The 14,397-nt window shown below is 42.4% G+C and overlaps 1 protein-coding gene across 2 annotated transcripts in view; it reads left to right on the top strand.

Annotated features, from left to right (window-relative positions):
• HTRA4 (HtrA serine peptidase 4) overlaps window positions 1–14,397 on the top strand; it is an 81,741-nt gene that overhangs the window by 64,184 nt on the left and 3,160 nt on the right. For both annotated transcript variants that reach the window (XM_056570910.1, XM_056570908.1), the window contains exons 6-8: window positions 7,859–7,973; window positions 12,695–12,752; window positions 14,289–14,384. In XM_056570910.1, coding sequence (XP_056426885.1) covers window positions 7,859–7,973; window positions 12,695–12,752; window positions 14,289–14,384 — 269 coding nt within the window. The remainder of the gene's footprint in view (window positions 1–7,858; window positions 7,974–12,694; window positions 12,753–14,288; window positions 14,385–14,397) is intronic.

A 14,397-nucleotide genomic window follows, 5' to 3' on the forward strand; every position in this document is an offset into this window, starting at 1 on the left:
ACAGCGAACCCAGGAAAAAAATATTTGTTGGGCAAAGTTGAAAAAAAAAAGCAAATTTTGGGGGCTTCCGATTCTAAGCAATGCACTTTTCAGTAAAAATAACACCATATATTTATTTTGTAGGTCCATACGGTTACAATGATACCCAATTTATAAAAGTTTTCTTTATTTTACAACTTAAAAAATTATAACTACATGCACCAAAATTAGTATGTTTAAAATTGTCCTCTTCTGACCCCTATTTTTCCATATACGGGGTGGTATGAGGGCTTTTTTTGCGCCGTAATCTGAAGTGTTTATTAGTACCATGATTGTTTTGATAGGACTTTTGATCACTTTTTATACATTTGTTTAGGGTATACAAAATGCAAATTTGGGCATTGGAATTTTTTAATGTGTACGCCATTGACCGTGCAGTTTAATTAACATTACATTTTTATAGTTCATGCATTTATGCACACAGCGATACCACATATATTTATTTTTATTATGTTTATATATTTTTTTATATGGAATTTGGGAAAAGGGGGTGATTTGAAGTTTTGATAATGAAGGGGTTAATGTACAGTATGTGTTTTGAAACTTTTTTTTAACTTTTTTTTATACACTTTTAGTTCCCTTTTTAGGAGGAATCAGTAGATTCCTAATACAGATCAATGTGGTTCCATAGAACCACATTAATCTGTGTGCTCTGCGCTTGATTGATAAAGCCTGGTCCAGACAGGCTTTATCATTGTCAGAGCCGCAACCAACACAGGGCAGGAGGTAAGCCCTCTGGCTACCTCAGCAGTGGATCGTAAAGGAGCAAATCCCCATAGCAAACCTCTCCTGCTCTGGACAGTTCCTGACATGGACACACTGTGTTTAGACAGAAAGGAAATAAAAAAAAAAAAAACTTCCTGCGGATTATACAGCAGCTCATAGGTACTGGAAGGATTAATATTTTTTTGATAGAAGTAATTTACAAATCTGTTTAACTTTCTGGCACCAGTTGATTTAAAAAAATGTTTTTCCCGTGGAGTACCCCTTTAATAAAACGCACTGTGAACAAATATTGGATACTGCCGGGGGCGGATCCCAAGTATGGAGGTTTGGTTAAAGAGAATCCTATGTTCGTTTATAAAATAAAATAAAAAATAAAAAAGTGCCTTCACTAGGTAATAAAGTGATCCGTAGTGATATAACTTTGAAGAGAAAAACGAGACAGACATTTTTGGCATCTAAAAAAATTGGAACGTTTTCCATGCTTGGGCTGCGTCAACTGCAGTGTAATTCTGCGAGGTCTATATGGTCTATATGCTGAAATGCCCACGCGGCAAAGCTTACGTTGGAAAGATGAGCAGAGCAATTAAAACACGCATCATGGAACATAAAAGTATGATAAGGCTGGGTTCACACTAAGTTTTCTAGTTTTGACTCCGGTTTAAAAACCGTACTGCAACCGCATACGTTTTTTTTTTTAACATGGACATCAATGGGAAACACACATGTATACAGTTCCATATGGGAAGCCGTATACGGTTTTACTTTGCACATGCGCATTTGAATCCTAAAGTCCCCACCCAAGACCCCTCCCATTAAAAATGGACAACATTTTCAAAAACGTATGTTTTTTTTTTTTTATAAAAACTGACGGAACTGTATGCACTTTTAAAAACAGTATACTGTTTAAAAACGCATACGGTTTACTTTTCCCATACTGTTCCATCCGTTTTTTAGCCATACGGTTTTCTTTAGAAAAACAGATTGAAAACAGTATGGCAAAAACGTGATGTCAACCCAGCCTAAGAAAGTATTGTACTAAAGACAACATTGAAGACTGTAAGCATGGCGAGACCTCGGCGGCACGTCACTTCACGGAGCATAAACATAAAATTACTGATTTGAGATGACTTATTCTGGAATAAATACCGGTCAATGTGAATGAGGACCTGAACAGACGTCGTCTTCTGCAAAAGGAGGTGTACTGGATACATGAACTAGACACCATGGAGCCGAGAGGTTTAAATGAAATGTGAAATTTTAGAGTTTTTCTATAATGTTTGTACTTTTACATATTACATTTTACTTCTATTTATTGGTATATTTTGAATTGCTATGAATGCTAAGCGCAGCACAGAAACCGATTAACCCTTTATGTACCAAGGTATGTTGTAACAGGTACTTAAAGAAAAAATGATATATCAACTGGCTCCAGAAAGTTAAACAAGATTTGTTAATTACTGCTATTAAAAAATCTTAATCCTTTCAGTACTTATGAGCTTCTGAAGTTGAGTTGTTCTTTTCTGTCTAAGTGCTCTCTGATGACACGTGTCTCGGGAACCACCCAGTTTAGAAGTAAATCCCCATAGCAAACCTATTCTACTCTGTGCAGTTCCTGAGAAAAGCAGAGATGTCAGCAGAGAGCACTGTTGCCAGACAGAAAACAACTCAACTTCAGCAGCTGATAATTATTGAAAGGATTAAGATTTTTTAATAGAAGTCATTTACAAATCTGTTTAACTTTCTGGAGCCAGTGGATATATAAAATTTTTTTTTTTTCCTGGAATACCCCTTTAAGTCATCACCAGATGCTCACCTGTGCATGATTAAGGGGATCCTCCCCGAAATGTAGCGTCAGGATCGGCTATGGACGTGTGAGCAATGGTTCCGTGCTCCTTATGTTTTTAAACATGCTGTAAGCTTACAAATACTTCCCTCACTTGTTTTTCCAGGACTTGACCCCTGATCCTACTTTAATAGGCTTTGCTTATTCCAGGGAAAAACTTTATATATATATATATATATATATATATATATATATATATATCTCAACTGGCTCCAGAAATACCCCTTGGAATTACCCCTGGAATACCCCTTTAAATTCTAGACAGAGCCACCAAGGGCAAAGGCAGGACAGAGCCACCAAGGGCACAGACAGTACGGTGTCAGCTAGTGAAAGAGCATTTGAGCAAATACTACAGCTCCTGGGATCGGACAACCAAAAATCAAACATCATTAGACAGGCTATCAATATTAGACCTCATGGGTTATGAAGATGGCATTGTAGAGAATTAAAGGGGTACTCCACTGGAAAAGTTTTTTTTTTTTTAATCAACTGGTGCTAGAAAGTTAAACAGATTTGCAAATTACTTCTATTAAAAAAATCTTAATCCTTCCAGTACTTCTTCTTAGCTGCTGAATACTACTGAGGAAATTATTTTCTTTTTGGAACACAGAGCTCTCTGCTGACATCATGAACACAGAGTTCCCAGCTGACATCATGAGCACAGTGCTCTCTGCTGACATCTCTGTCCATTTTAGGAACTGTCCAGTGCAGCATTTATTTTCTATGGGGATTTTCTCCTACTCTGGACAGTTCTTAAAATAGACAGAGATGTCAGCAGAGAGCACTGTGCTCGTGATGTCAGCAGAGAGCTCTGTGTTCCAAAAAGAAAATAATTTCCTCCGTAGTATTCAGCAGCTAATAAGTACTGGAAGGATTAATATTTTTTAATAGAAGTAATTTACAAATCTGTTTAACTTTCTGGCACCAGCTGATTAACCAGCCTAGCGGTATTCCCGAGCATGACTCGGGGTTAATTTTCGCTGCTAGAAGCGGTAACCCCGAGTCACGCTCGGGGTAGAATTGCAGAGTTGCTGTGCGGGCTGCACAGTATATCGCAAAAAGCAATCGAATCGCGATTTTTGCTTTTTGCGATGTAGTGATGCAGCCCCCGGGAAAATATGTGATTATCTGCTCGGGTCGGCTCCCGTGGTGGGGGCCGGCCAGAGCAGGTAAAGACATATACTAAAAGTCAGTGTTTCTCAACCAGGGGGCCTCCAGATGTTGCAAAACTACAACTCTCAGCATGCCCGGACAGCCAAAGGCTGTCCGGGCATGCTGGGAGCAGTAGTTTCACAACAGCTGGAGGCCCCCTGGTAGAAAAACCCTGAACTAAGTGTAAAAGTAAAAAGGAAGAAAATAAAAAAACCTTTTGCTCACCTAATCCCGGTCCCTGAAGATGTCGTTCCCCTCCGTGCGCTCTGGTCCCTGCTCTATTCATCTTACAGGACCTTTCCCTTTTCAGCCAATCACAGGCCGCAGTGGGAAAAGGACTTGTTCTGCAGCAAATACACTAGGTTTGAAATCTGCCCGGCAAACCCAGTGTATTCTGCTGCAGGACAAGGTGAGAAGGGGGGAATGTGACACAGGGGAGAATGTAACAAGGGGGGGGGGGGGGGGGGGAATGTGACAGGGGGGAGGAATGTGACAAGGGGGGGGATGTGACAGGGGGAGGAATGTGACAAAGGGGGGATGTGACAGGGGGGGAGTGGAATGTAACATGGAGGGGGGAGAATGTAACAAGGGGGGGAATGTGACAGAGGGGGATGAATGTGACAAGGGGGGGGGGAATGTGACAGGGGGGAGGAATGTGACAAGGGGGGGGGGGGATGTGACAAGGGGGAGGAATGTGACAAAGGGGGGATGTGACAGGGGGGGAGTGGAATGTAACATGGAGGGGGGAGAATGTAACAAGGGGGGGAATGTGACAGAGGGGGATGAATGTGACGGGGGGGGGGGGGGGGAGAGTGTAACAAGGGGGGAGAATGTGACAGGGGGGATGAATGTGCCAGGGGGGTAGGAATGCAACAAGGGGGGGGGGATGTGACGAGGGGGAGAATGTGATATGGGGGGGGGGGGAAATGTGACAAGGGAGGGGGAATGTGACGGGGGGAGATGTGGAATTTCAATGCAAAAAATTGTACCGCTTATGGTACAAATTTCCAGACGGAATCATACCGCTAGGGAGGTTAAAAAAAAAAAATAATAATAATAATAATAATTTCCACCGGAGTATCCCTTTAAAGGAGAAAGCAGTCGAAAAAGAATGATGGTGACCATCCATGATCAAAACAATGTGCACCTTGGCTGCAGTGATGTGGTTAGATCAGTGTTTCCCAACCAGGATGCCTCCAGGTGTTGCAAAACTACAACTCCCAGCATGCCTGGACAGCCGAAGGCTTTCCAGGCATGCTGGGAGTTGTAGTTTTGCAACATCTGGAGGCACCCTGGTTGGGAAACACTGGGTTAGATGTAGTGAACAGATCACACTTATTTTCCTTACACATCACTTTCCAATAAGTATTAAAGGGGTTATCCAGGAAAAAACTTTTTTATATATATATATATATATATATATATATATATATATATATATATATATCAACTGGCTCCAGAAAGTTAAACAGATTTGTAAATTACTTCTATTAAAAAATCTTAATCCTTTCAGTACTTATGAGCTTCTGAAGTTTAGGTTGTTCTTTTCTGTCTAAGTGCTCTCTGAGGACACGTGTCTCGGGAAACGCTCAGTTTAGAAGAGGTTTACTATGGGAATTTGCTTCTAAACTGGGCGTTTCCCGAGACACGTGTCATCAGAGAGCACTTAGACAGAAAAGAACAACCTTAACTTCAGAAGCTCATAAGTACTGAAAGGATTAAGATTTTTTAATAGAAGTAATTTACAAATCTGTTTAACTTTCTGGAACCAGTTGATATATAAAAAAAAGTTTTTTCCTGGAATACCCCTTTAAATATGCAATGTAAAGAGAGCCCTGGGGCATACGACTGCTACCGGCCTCCATGCAGAAAAGTGATAAATCATTAGATCCACAACCATACCTTAATAGTATCTTTTCTGTAGTGACTGCGCTTATCCTGTCAAACAATTCCCATGACAGATTGCTGCTAGACCACATGTTCCTTCTTGTACATTTCATCCCAGGTGTTTGCTCCAAGTCACATAGTAGTATTAAGGTGACTTGTTAAACCAGCTTTTCGACATCTACCACTATATTACAACACAAGGGTATGAAGAATGCGTGTCGTGGTCTTAGATGGCCACAATTTGTAATGTCCCGATAACTGTTGTGTAGCTGCCATTACAATCCTCTTTGTAAATCTATATGATCTACGGTATTTCTATTGTCTTCCAAAGTACTCAAAAAAAAAAAACTTCTATATTGTGTCACTGCTTACCTTTTATTATTTTTGTGGGACCATACACCACTTGGACCAAAAGGTTTATTACCTCGTTTACATTAAAGGGTTATCCAGGAAAAAAAAAAAAAATTTTTTTATATCAACTGGCTCCAGAAAGTTAAACAGATTCGTAAATTACTTCTATTAAAAAAAAAAATCTTAATCTTTCCAATAATTATCAGCTGCTGAAGTTGAGTTGTTCTTATCTGTCTGGCAACAGTGCTCTCTGCTGACATCTCTGCTTGTCTCGGGAACTGCATAGAGTAGAAGAGGTTTGTTATGGGGATTTGCTTCTAAACTGGGCAGTTCCCGAGACACGTGTCATCAGAGAGCACTTAGACAGAAAAGAACAACTCAACTTCAGGAGCTCATAATACTGAAAGGATTAAGATTTTTTTAATATAAGTAATTTACAATCTGTTTAACTTTCTGGAGTCAGTTGATATATATATAAAAAAAGTTTTTTCCTGGATAACCCCTTTAAGGACTGGAGGTGGAGGACACACATTGAACGTAGGTTCTTTGCCGGCTACTGCACAACTTTATTCTTGTTGATATTCACTGTAGTGTTGAGAACAAATATTCGTAAAGCGAATTTTTATCACGAATATCGTCACTTTGCGATTTCGCGAATATTTAGAATATAGTGCTATATATTTGTAATGACGAATATTCGTTTTTCTTTTTTACTTGTTTGTTTGTTTTTCACATGCAAATTTTTATGCAAATTTTCACATGGAAAAAGAGTGAATGAACATAGCGAATATGCAAATTTCGTGAACATAGGATGAATAATCGTCAATATATTCGCAAAATATCGTAAATTCGAATATGGCTCCTGCCGCTAGGGCTGGGCGGTATGACCAAATATGTGTATCACTGTATTTTTGTAACTTACGGCGGTTCCACGGTATATAATGGTATTTCCCCCCCCCCCCCCCAAATGAATTATCAGCCCAGCGCTGTGCTGTCCCCATCGGGGTAAATACTCACATATCACCTGCAAGCGCTGCCCTCCTCGTCCTCCTGTTTGTTGAAGCTGCCGGCGCTGATACTCTATACTGTACGCTTTATCCCTATGCCCAGGCTGCAAAAGATTAACAAAATAAACTTTAACTCACCTTCCCCGCCGGCCTCACACTCTTTCTGGGGACGGGAAGGTCGGAGAGCTGTCAGCCTATCACCGGCCGCAGCGATGTTCCGCCTCGGCCAGTGATAGGCTGAGCCCACTCTCATGTAAGAAGCTGGCTTCTTACATGACAGTGTGCTCAACCTATCACCGGCTGAGGCGGAACATCGCTGCGGCTGGTGATAGGCTGACGGCTCTCCGACGTTCCCGTCCCCAGGAAGCAGGTTCGGACCGACGGGGAAGGTGAGTTAACGTTTATTTTGTTTATCTTTTGCAGCCCGGGCATAGGGATACAGCATACAGTATAGAGTATCAGCGCCGGCAGCTGCAACAAACAGGAGGACGAGGAGGGCAGCGCTTGCAGGTGATATGTGAGTATTTACCCCGATGGGGACAGCGCAGCACTGGGCTGATAATTAATTAGGGCGGGGGAGGGCAGAACAGCGCTCGCGGGTCACATGATTAGTTCCCCGATGTGGGGACATTGCAGCGCTGGGATGATAATTCATTCATTCCCGAGGGGGAGGGGCCCAACTGGTATTGCGGTATGTGGAAAAATTCATATCGTGCTGCACAAAAATTTCGGAATTCGGTATGAACCGGTATACCGCCCAGCCCTTTCTGCCGCTCATCACTAATTCACTAATCTGTGTAGTTGAGGATTACAGAAGGAGAGTTTTATGTTCTGGCTTTCTCTGTTCCTATAGGATGGGGAGGTCATAGGCATAAACACATTAAAAGTGACCGCAGGGATATCGTTTGCTATTCCATCTGACAGAATCAGGCAATTCATGGCTGAATCTCATGACCGTCAGCTAAAAGGTAAGGTCATAGATACCCAACAGTGGAATTTTTCTTATTTAAGTGGAATAGTATTAAACACTACAATATAACCTGACCATTGGACATCACATAATACATTTTTTTTTATACTCTACATATAGAGCATTACATCTCCCCACATCATCTGATGAGTTATCCTTTAATACCATTCTATTATACTGTATACATAGAACACTACATCTCCCAACACGACCCAACCACTGGACATGACCATAATTCCATAATACAATTCTATTATAGTCTATACACAGAACACTTCCCCTCCCAACAGGACCTGTCTACTTTAAACTGTTCAACCATAACATCAAAACCTGCTTAATATTATGTATGACCCTTCATGCACCAAAAGGGCTCTGACCCATTGAGGCATGGATTACAAGACTTGTGAAGGTATCTTGTGGTATCTGGCACAAAAAAACTGTCAGCAGATACTTTAAGTCCTTTAAGTTTGATCGGACTTGTATCGGATCGGACATGGATCGGACTTGTTTTTCTAGCCCACCCCTGAGATAATCGATTCGATTGAGATCTGGAGAACTGGGAGGCCAAGTCAACACTTTAAATTCTTTGTCCTGTTCCTTCATTCCTGAACAATGTTTGCAGTGGCTGGGGAAATATCCTGCTAAAAGAGGCCAATGACATTTAAAGAACCAACTGTTATGAAGAGGTACAATGTTTAGATAGGTGGTACATGTCACCCGAACATCCACATGAATGCAAGGATCCAAGTTTCTCAGATCATCATAGTGCCTCCATAACTTAGGGTAAGTGAAGCACACGCACACGCAAGTGAAGCACACGCACAGGCAAGTGAATCCACATGATATAAAAGAAAAGCTTTCACGGATTCATAAAACAAGTCCGCCTTATTTCATTGCTTTGATGCTCACATGGACATTATAGGTTCTTTCCATGGTTGACAGAAGACAGCATGCCCAACATGTTCTGCCCTGTCTATTTAAGGTGTCACAGCTTACAACTGACAATGCATGTCAAAAACAAAGCCATGAGGGAAAAGAACTGCCTGTAGAGTTTAGAGACACAGATCTAGTAAAGGGTACAAAAAATTGCACTGAAAGAGCACAGTGGTCTTCATAACTGTTAAAAAAAAGAAGAAGACGTTTGGGAGAACTCAATGGTCCCTCTCCTGAGCTCCAAAGAGCCTGTGTGCACATGGGAGAAACTTCCAGAAGGTCAACAATCACTGACTCACGCCACAATCTGAGCTTTATGTGTCCAGAAAGAAGCCTCCCTAGTAAAGACACATGAAAGCCACCTGGAGTTTGCAAAAAAAAAGCACTTGAGGTACTGTGAGAAACAGCATTCTCTTGTCTGATTAAACAAATTTTGAAGTTTTTGGCCTCAATTTTAAGTGTTATATCTGGAGGAAACCAGGCACTGCTCATCACCGGCCCAATACCATCTCTACAATGAAGTGTGGTATCTTGGGGTGCAAAGGTGAGGTGTATGGGGCAGATATTGTAGCCCAGGGGCAGGTGTTATTAACCCCTAAATGTTCATGACCCCAGGGATGAGTTTTCCCGGTAACCACCCGAACGGTAGCACCGCTATCCCATGGTTAGGCAGGGCAATAATAGTCCAAGACCAGGTTAACGGTAGCTTTACTGAGGTAGACAGATGGTAACAGTCTTTACAGCTAGGTCAGGATCCCAGAGAGGTGGCCAGTAACACAGAAGGACATCGCAGCTTGCTGGGACTTGTAGTGACTTTGACAGACTTTAGGACAGCCACGCTGACTATAATAGACTTGACTGTAGGTAGTGACAGCAGACATAGAAGACTTGACTTACTGGCATGTGGCTGTAGGTAGGCTTAAGGCCTCCAGATGTGCGGAGATGTCTGGTCTTTACTGTGCCTCAGGATCAAGAGAGAGATTGTAATGGCTGCCCCTCTTATAAAGGGGGGCTGAGCCAGAAGCCCAAAGGTCAAGCTGCAGGTCACCTGGTTAGCTGGTGCTCTCTGGGTAACAAACACATCATGTGAACACATTATCATGTGACTAACTCAAATGTTCTTAAAGGTCCTTTATCCATAACACACATAACACTATACATTATATATATCACTATGGGGGAGACACTGCAGGAGAGCCCCTAGGACACAGAGGGACTCAACCTGACAGGGCCTAAGTACTGTACGGGACTATATCCTGTACTGGGACATCACAGAAGCATGGTGGGAGCAGCATCATGTCATCACCGGTCCAATACCATCTCTACAGTGAAGCATGGTGGGAGCAGCATCAGGTTGTGGTGGTGTTTTTCAGTGGTTGGGACAAGAAGACTGGTTATAGTTAAAGAAAAGCTGAATGGTGCAAAGTACAGAGATATTTTTAATGAAAACCTGATCCAGAATGTTCCGGACCTCAGACTGGGCTGAAGGTTCACCCTTCAACAAGACAATGACCCTAAGGACACAGCCAAGACAACACAGGAGGGGTCTATAAGTGAGCTAGCCAGAGCCCTGACTTAAACCCAATGGAACATCTCTGGAAAGACCTGATAATGGCTTCCACTAATGGTCCCCATCCAACCTGATAGACCATGAGAGGATCTGCAGAGAAGAATGGCAAAAGATCCCCAAATCCAGGTATAATTTGTAGTGGACCACCGATTTATGGCGGGATCACGGGTGTACCGGTGCAGGTGGTGGGGCCAGATGGTATTAACCCCTGGGGTAAGATGTTATTAACCCCTAGTGTTCGTGACGCCAGAGTGCTTTTTGGTACCGGACCACACGAACGGTATCTCCGTTATTCCAAAGGCTAGTTAGTGAAAGGAGAGTCCACAACCAGTTATGGTTTAACGGAGGCTTTACTGAGTTTAAAGGGATACTCCCGTGGAAAACTTTTTTTTTTTTAAATCAACTGGTGCCAGAAAGTTAAACAGATTTGTAAATTACTTCTATTAAAAAATCTTAAAGGGGTACTCCGGTGCTTATACATCTTATCCCCTATCCAAAGGATAGGGGATAAGATGCCTGATCGCGGGAGTCCCGCAGCTGGGGACGCCCGGGATCTTGCACGCGGCACCCCGTTTGTATTCAGTGCCCGGAGCGTGTTTGCTCCGGGTCTGATTACCGGTGACCGCAGGGCCGGCGGCGCGTGACGTCACGCTCCGCCCCTCAATGCAAGCCGACGGGAGGGGCTATTACGCCCCCTCCCGTAGGCTTGCATTGAGGGGCGGAGCGTGACGTCACGCGCCGCCGGCCCTGCGGTCGCCGGTAATCAGACCCGGAGCACTGATTACGCTCCGGGCACTGATTACAAACGGGGTGCCGCGTGCAAGATCCCGGGCTTCCCCAGCTGTGGGACTCCCGCGATCAGGCATCTTATCCCCTATCCTTTGGATAGGGGATAAGATGTGTAAGCACCGGAGTACCCCTTTAATCCTTCTAGTACTTATTAGCTGCTGAATACTACAGAGGAAATTGTTTTCTTTTTGGAACACAGAGCTCTCTGCTGACATCTCTGTCCATTTTAAGAACTGTCCAGAGAAGGAGAAAATCCCCATAGCAAACATATGCTTCTCTGGACAGTTCCTAAAATGGACAGAGATGTCAGCAGAGAGCACTGGGGTCATGATGTCAGCAGAGAGCACTGTGGTCATGATGTCAGCAAAGAGCTCTGTGTTCCAAAAAGAAAACCATTTCTTAATAGAAGTAATTTACAAATCTGTTTAACTTTCTGACACCAGTTGATTTAAAAAAAATAAGTTTTCCACGGGAGTACCCCTTTAAGACAGATGGTATTATCTTCACAGCTAGGCCAGATTCCCAGAGAGGTGGCCAGGAACGCAGAAGGACCTCGCAGCTTGCTGGGACCAATTATAACTTGTAATAGACTTGAGACAATTATCTTGAGGCTTGACTATATGCAGGACTTGACTATTTGCAGTAACAGCAGACATAGACTTTTGACTTATTGGAATGACTGTAGCTTTGTGGCCTTCCAGGTAGCTGGTCACTAGCACTGAGGTATCTGGTGTTAACTGTTCCTCAGCAAAGATCATAAGAGAGTGAATTGTAATGGCTGCCCCTTTATATAATGGGGGGCTGGACTAAAGCCCATTGGTCAAGCTGCGGGTCATATGTTAAGCTGGTGCTCTCTGGGAGAACATGTGACAACAAATCATGAGACTGCATAACATAACATGTGACAGATGTTACAGGTCCTCTGCTCTATCTATACATTAGGATCCTGTCTATACATTAAAGCAGTATACACAACATTCTGGAAACAACAGGGGAAGGCCCTGCAGGGGAGCCCCAAGGTCACCGAGGGTCTCAACCTTACAGGGCCTAAGGGTAGTACAGGACCATGTCCTGTACTGGGACATTACAAAACCTTGTGGCTTCATCCCCAAGAAGACTGGAGGCTGTAATCACTGCCAAAGGGACTTCAACTAAGTCCTGAGTAAAGGGTCTGAATACTAATATCAATGCATTTTTTAAATAAATTAGCAAAGATTTCTAACATTCTGTTCACTTTGTCATTATGGGGTATTGAGTGCATGAAACAGCATAACACAAGTTGAAAAAGTGGAAAGGTCTGAAATGCATTGAAATAGTCATAGCTTGCTGATTTGTTTTCTGCAAATGCAAACTATGGGACTTGAGTGAGATTTTGCATGAACTGTAGGTGAGGAATATAACGGCTCATCCAAATTTACCTTCTACAGGAAAGTCTGTTTCAAAAAAGAAATACATGGGAGTGAGGATGTTACAGCTATCTTCAAGGTACATTTTTCTGTGTTATGTTATATATATATACATCAGTGTTTACAATAACATCAAAGGGATATAGGCCTGCAAGAAATACACCTATAAGGTCACATGACATATGAATATATTGGACATATGCAAAGCTATACAGTGTAAAGTTCTTTTCTTGAAAGGGTATTTCCATCTGGACGTGTATGGCATATCCACTGGAGGCAGTCTGGTAGATGTTGGTCCTATGAATCAAGGCTGCACCAGTCTCAAGATCAAGGGCTCCCCAGGCCCCTTTCTAGCTGCCAGAGGTGGCCGGGAAGCCTAAAACAGCCAAACTACCACCTACAGCAAGTGGCCAGGCTGGGGAGGCCTTAGATCATGAGAAACATGCAGGTCCCAGAGGTGGACCCTCATCTTTCATGTCCAGATAGGACTACCCTCTTAGGCAGGCCATGCATATTAAAGGGGTACTCCAGAGAAGACGAAAAAAAGTTTTCAAATCAACTGGTGCCAGAAAGTTATACAAATTAGTAAATTCTTTTTTATTTAATAATCATAATCCTTCCAGTACTTATCAGCTGCTGTATGTCCCAGAGTAAGTTGTGTTGTTCTTTTCTGTTTGACCACAGTGCTCTCTACTGATACCTCTGTCCATGCCAGAAATTGTCCAGAGCAGGAAAAGTTTATTATGGGGTTTTGTTTCTACTCTGAACAGTTCCTGACACAGAGGAGGCAGCAAAGAGCACTGTGGTCAGACTGGAAATAACTACACAACTTCCTCTGGAGCATACAGCAGCTGATAAGTACTGGAAGGATTAAGATTTTTAAATAGAAGTAAATTACAAATCTGTATAATTTTTTTACATTTTTTTTCATAATTTGAAAACTTTTATTTTTCCTCCAGTGTACCCCTTTAATTTAGTCAAAACCTGGAGGGCTGCAGTTTGAAGACCAATGGTCTATATGGATCATTGCAGAAAATGGATTGCTAAGAAACGGTCACCATTGCATTCAATGGAGCATGAGCCGTATCGCTCTATTAAAATGTTTAGTCTAAACCTGTTGGTCAGACATTTATGGCCTATTCTGAGGACAGGCCAGCAATGTATAATGCCTTGGGAACCCCTTTATTGTCTAATTCAGCATTTGCTATTGATGTTAATTTCTAAACCATATTCTACCAATCAACAACCCCGTCCACCATATCAGGAACAACATGTACATAGCGGCTCTGTGCTCTGTCCCAAGTAGGGACCTTCTATCTTTGATGTTTATATGGCCTAATAGGATATATAGACTAGGGGTTTCTTCATAAGACAACTCCTTTTAGCGACATTACTTGCAAAATAAAAAAAACTCACCTAGAAGCCGAGCCTTGTCTAACGATGACTAGTAATCAAAAGGCATTAACCATAATTCCGTTCATATATGAAGTAGACTGGAGACCAAGGAGACTAGGAATGCGGTGTTGGCGATTTATGAATCTTTTATGGCTCATGAAGGTCAATGTCTCCAGTAAATGAAGGACTGAATTGACAGAAAATGCTCTTTATTTTGCAGTCTTATCCGAGAACTGAAGATGAGGGATGATGATTTTCCCGATGTCAATTCTGGAGTGTATGTGTTCGAGGTCATTGCGGGAACTGCAGCTGCAAGGTAAGAGGCCACC

The sequence above is a fragment of the Hyla sarda genome, chromosome 4 (assembly GCF_029499605.1).
Source record: "Hyla sarda isolate aHylSar1 chromosome 4, aHylSar1.hap1, whole genome shotgun sequence".
In the NCBI taxonomy this organism is placed as follows: Eukaryota; Metazoa; Chordata; class Amphibia; order Anura; family Hylidae; genus Hyla; species Hyla sarda.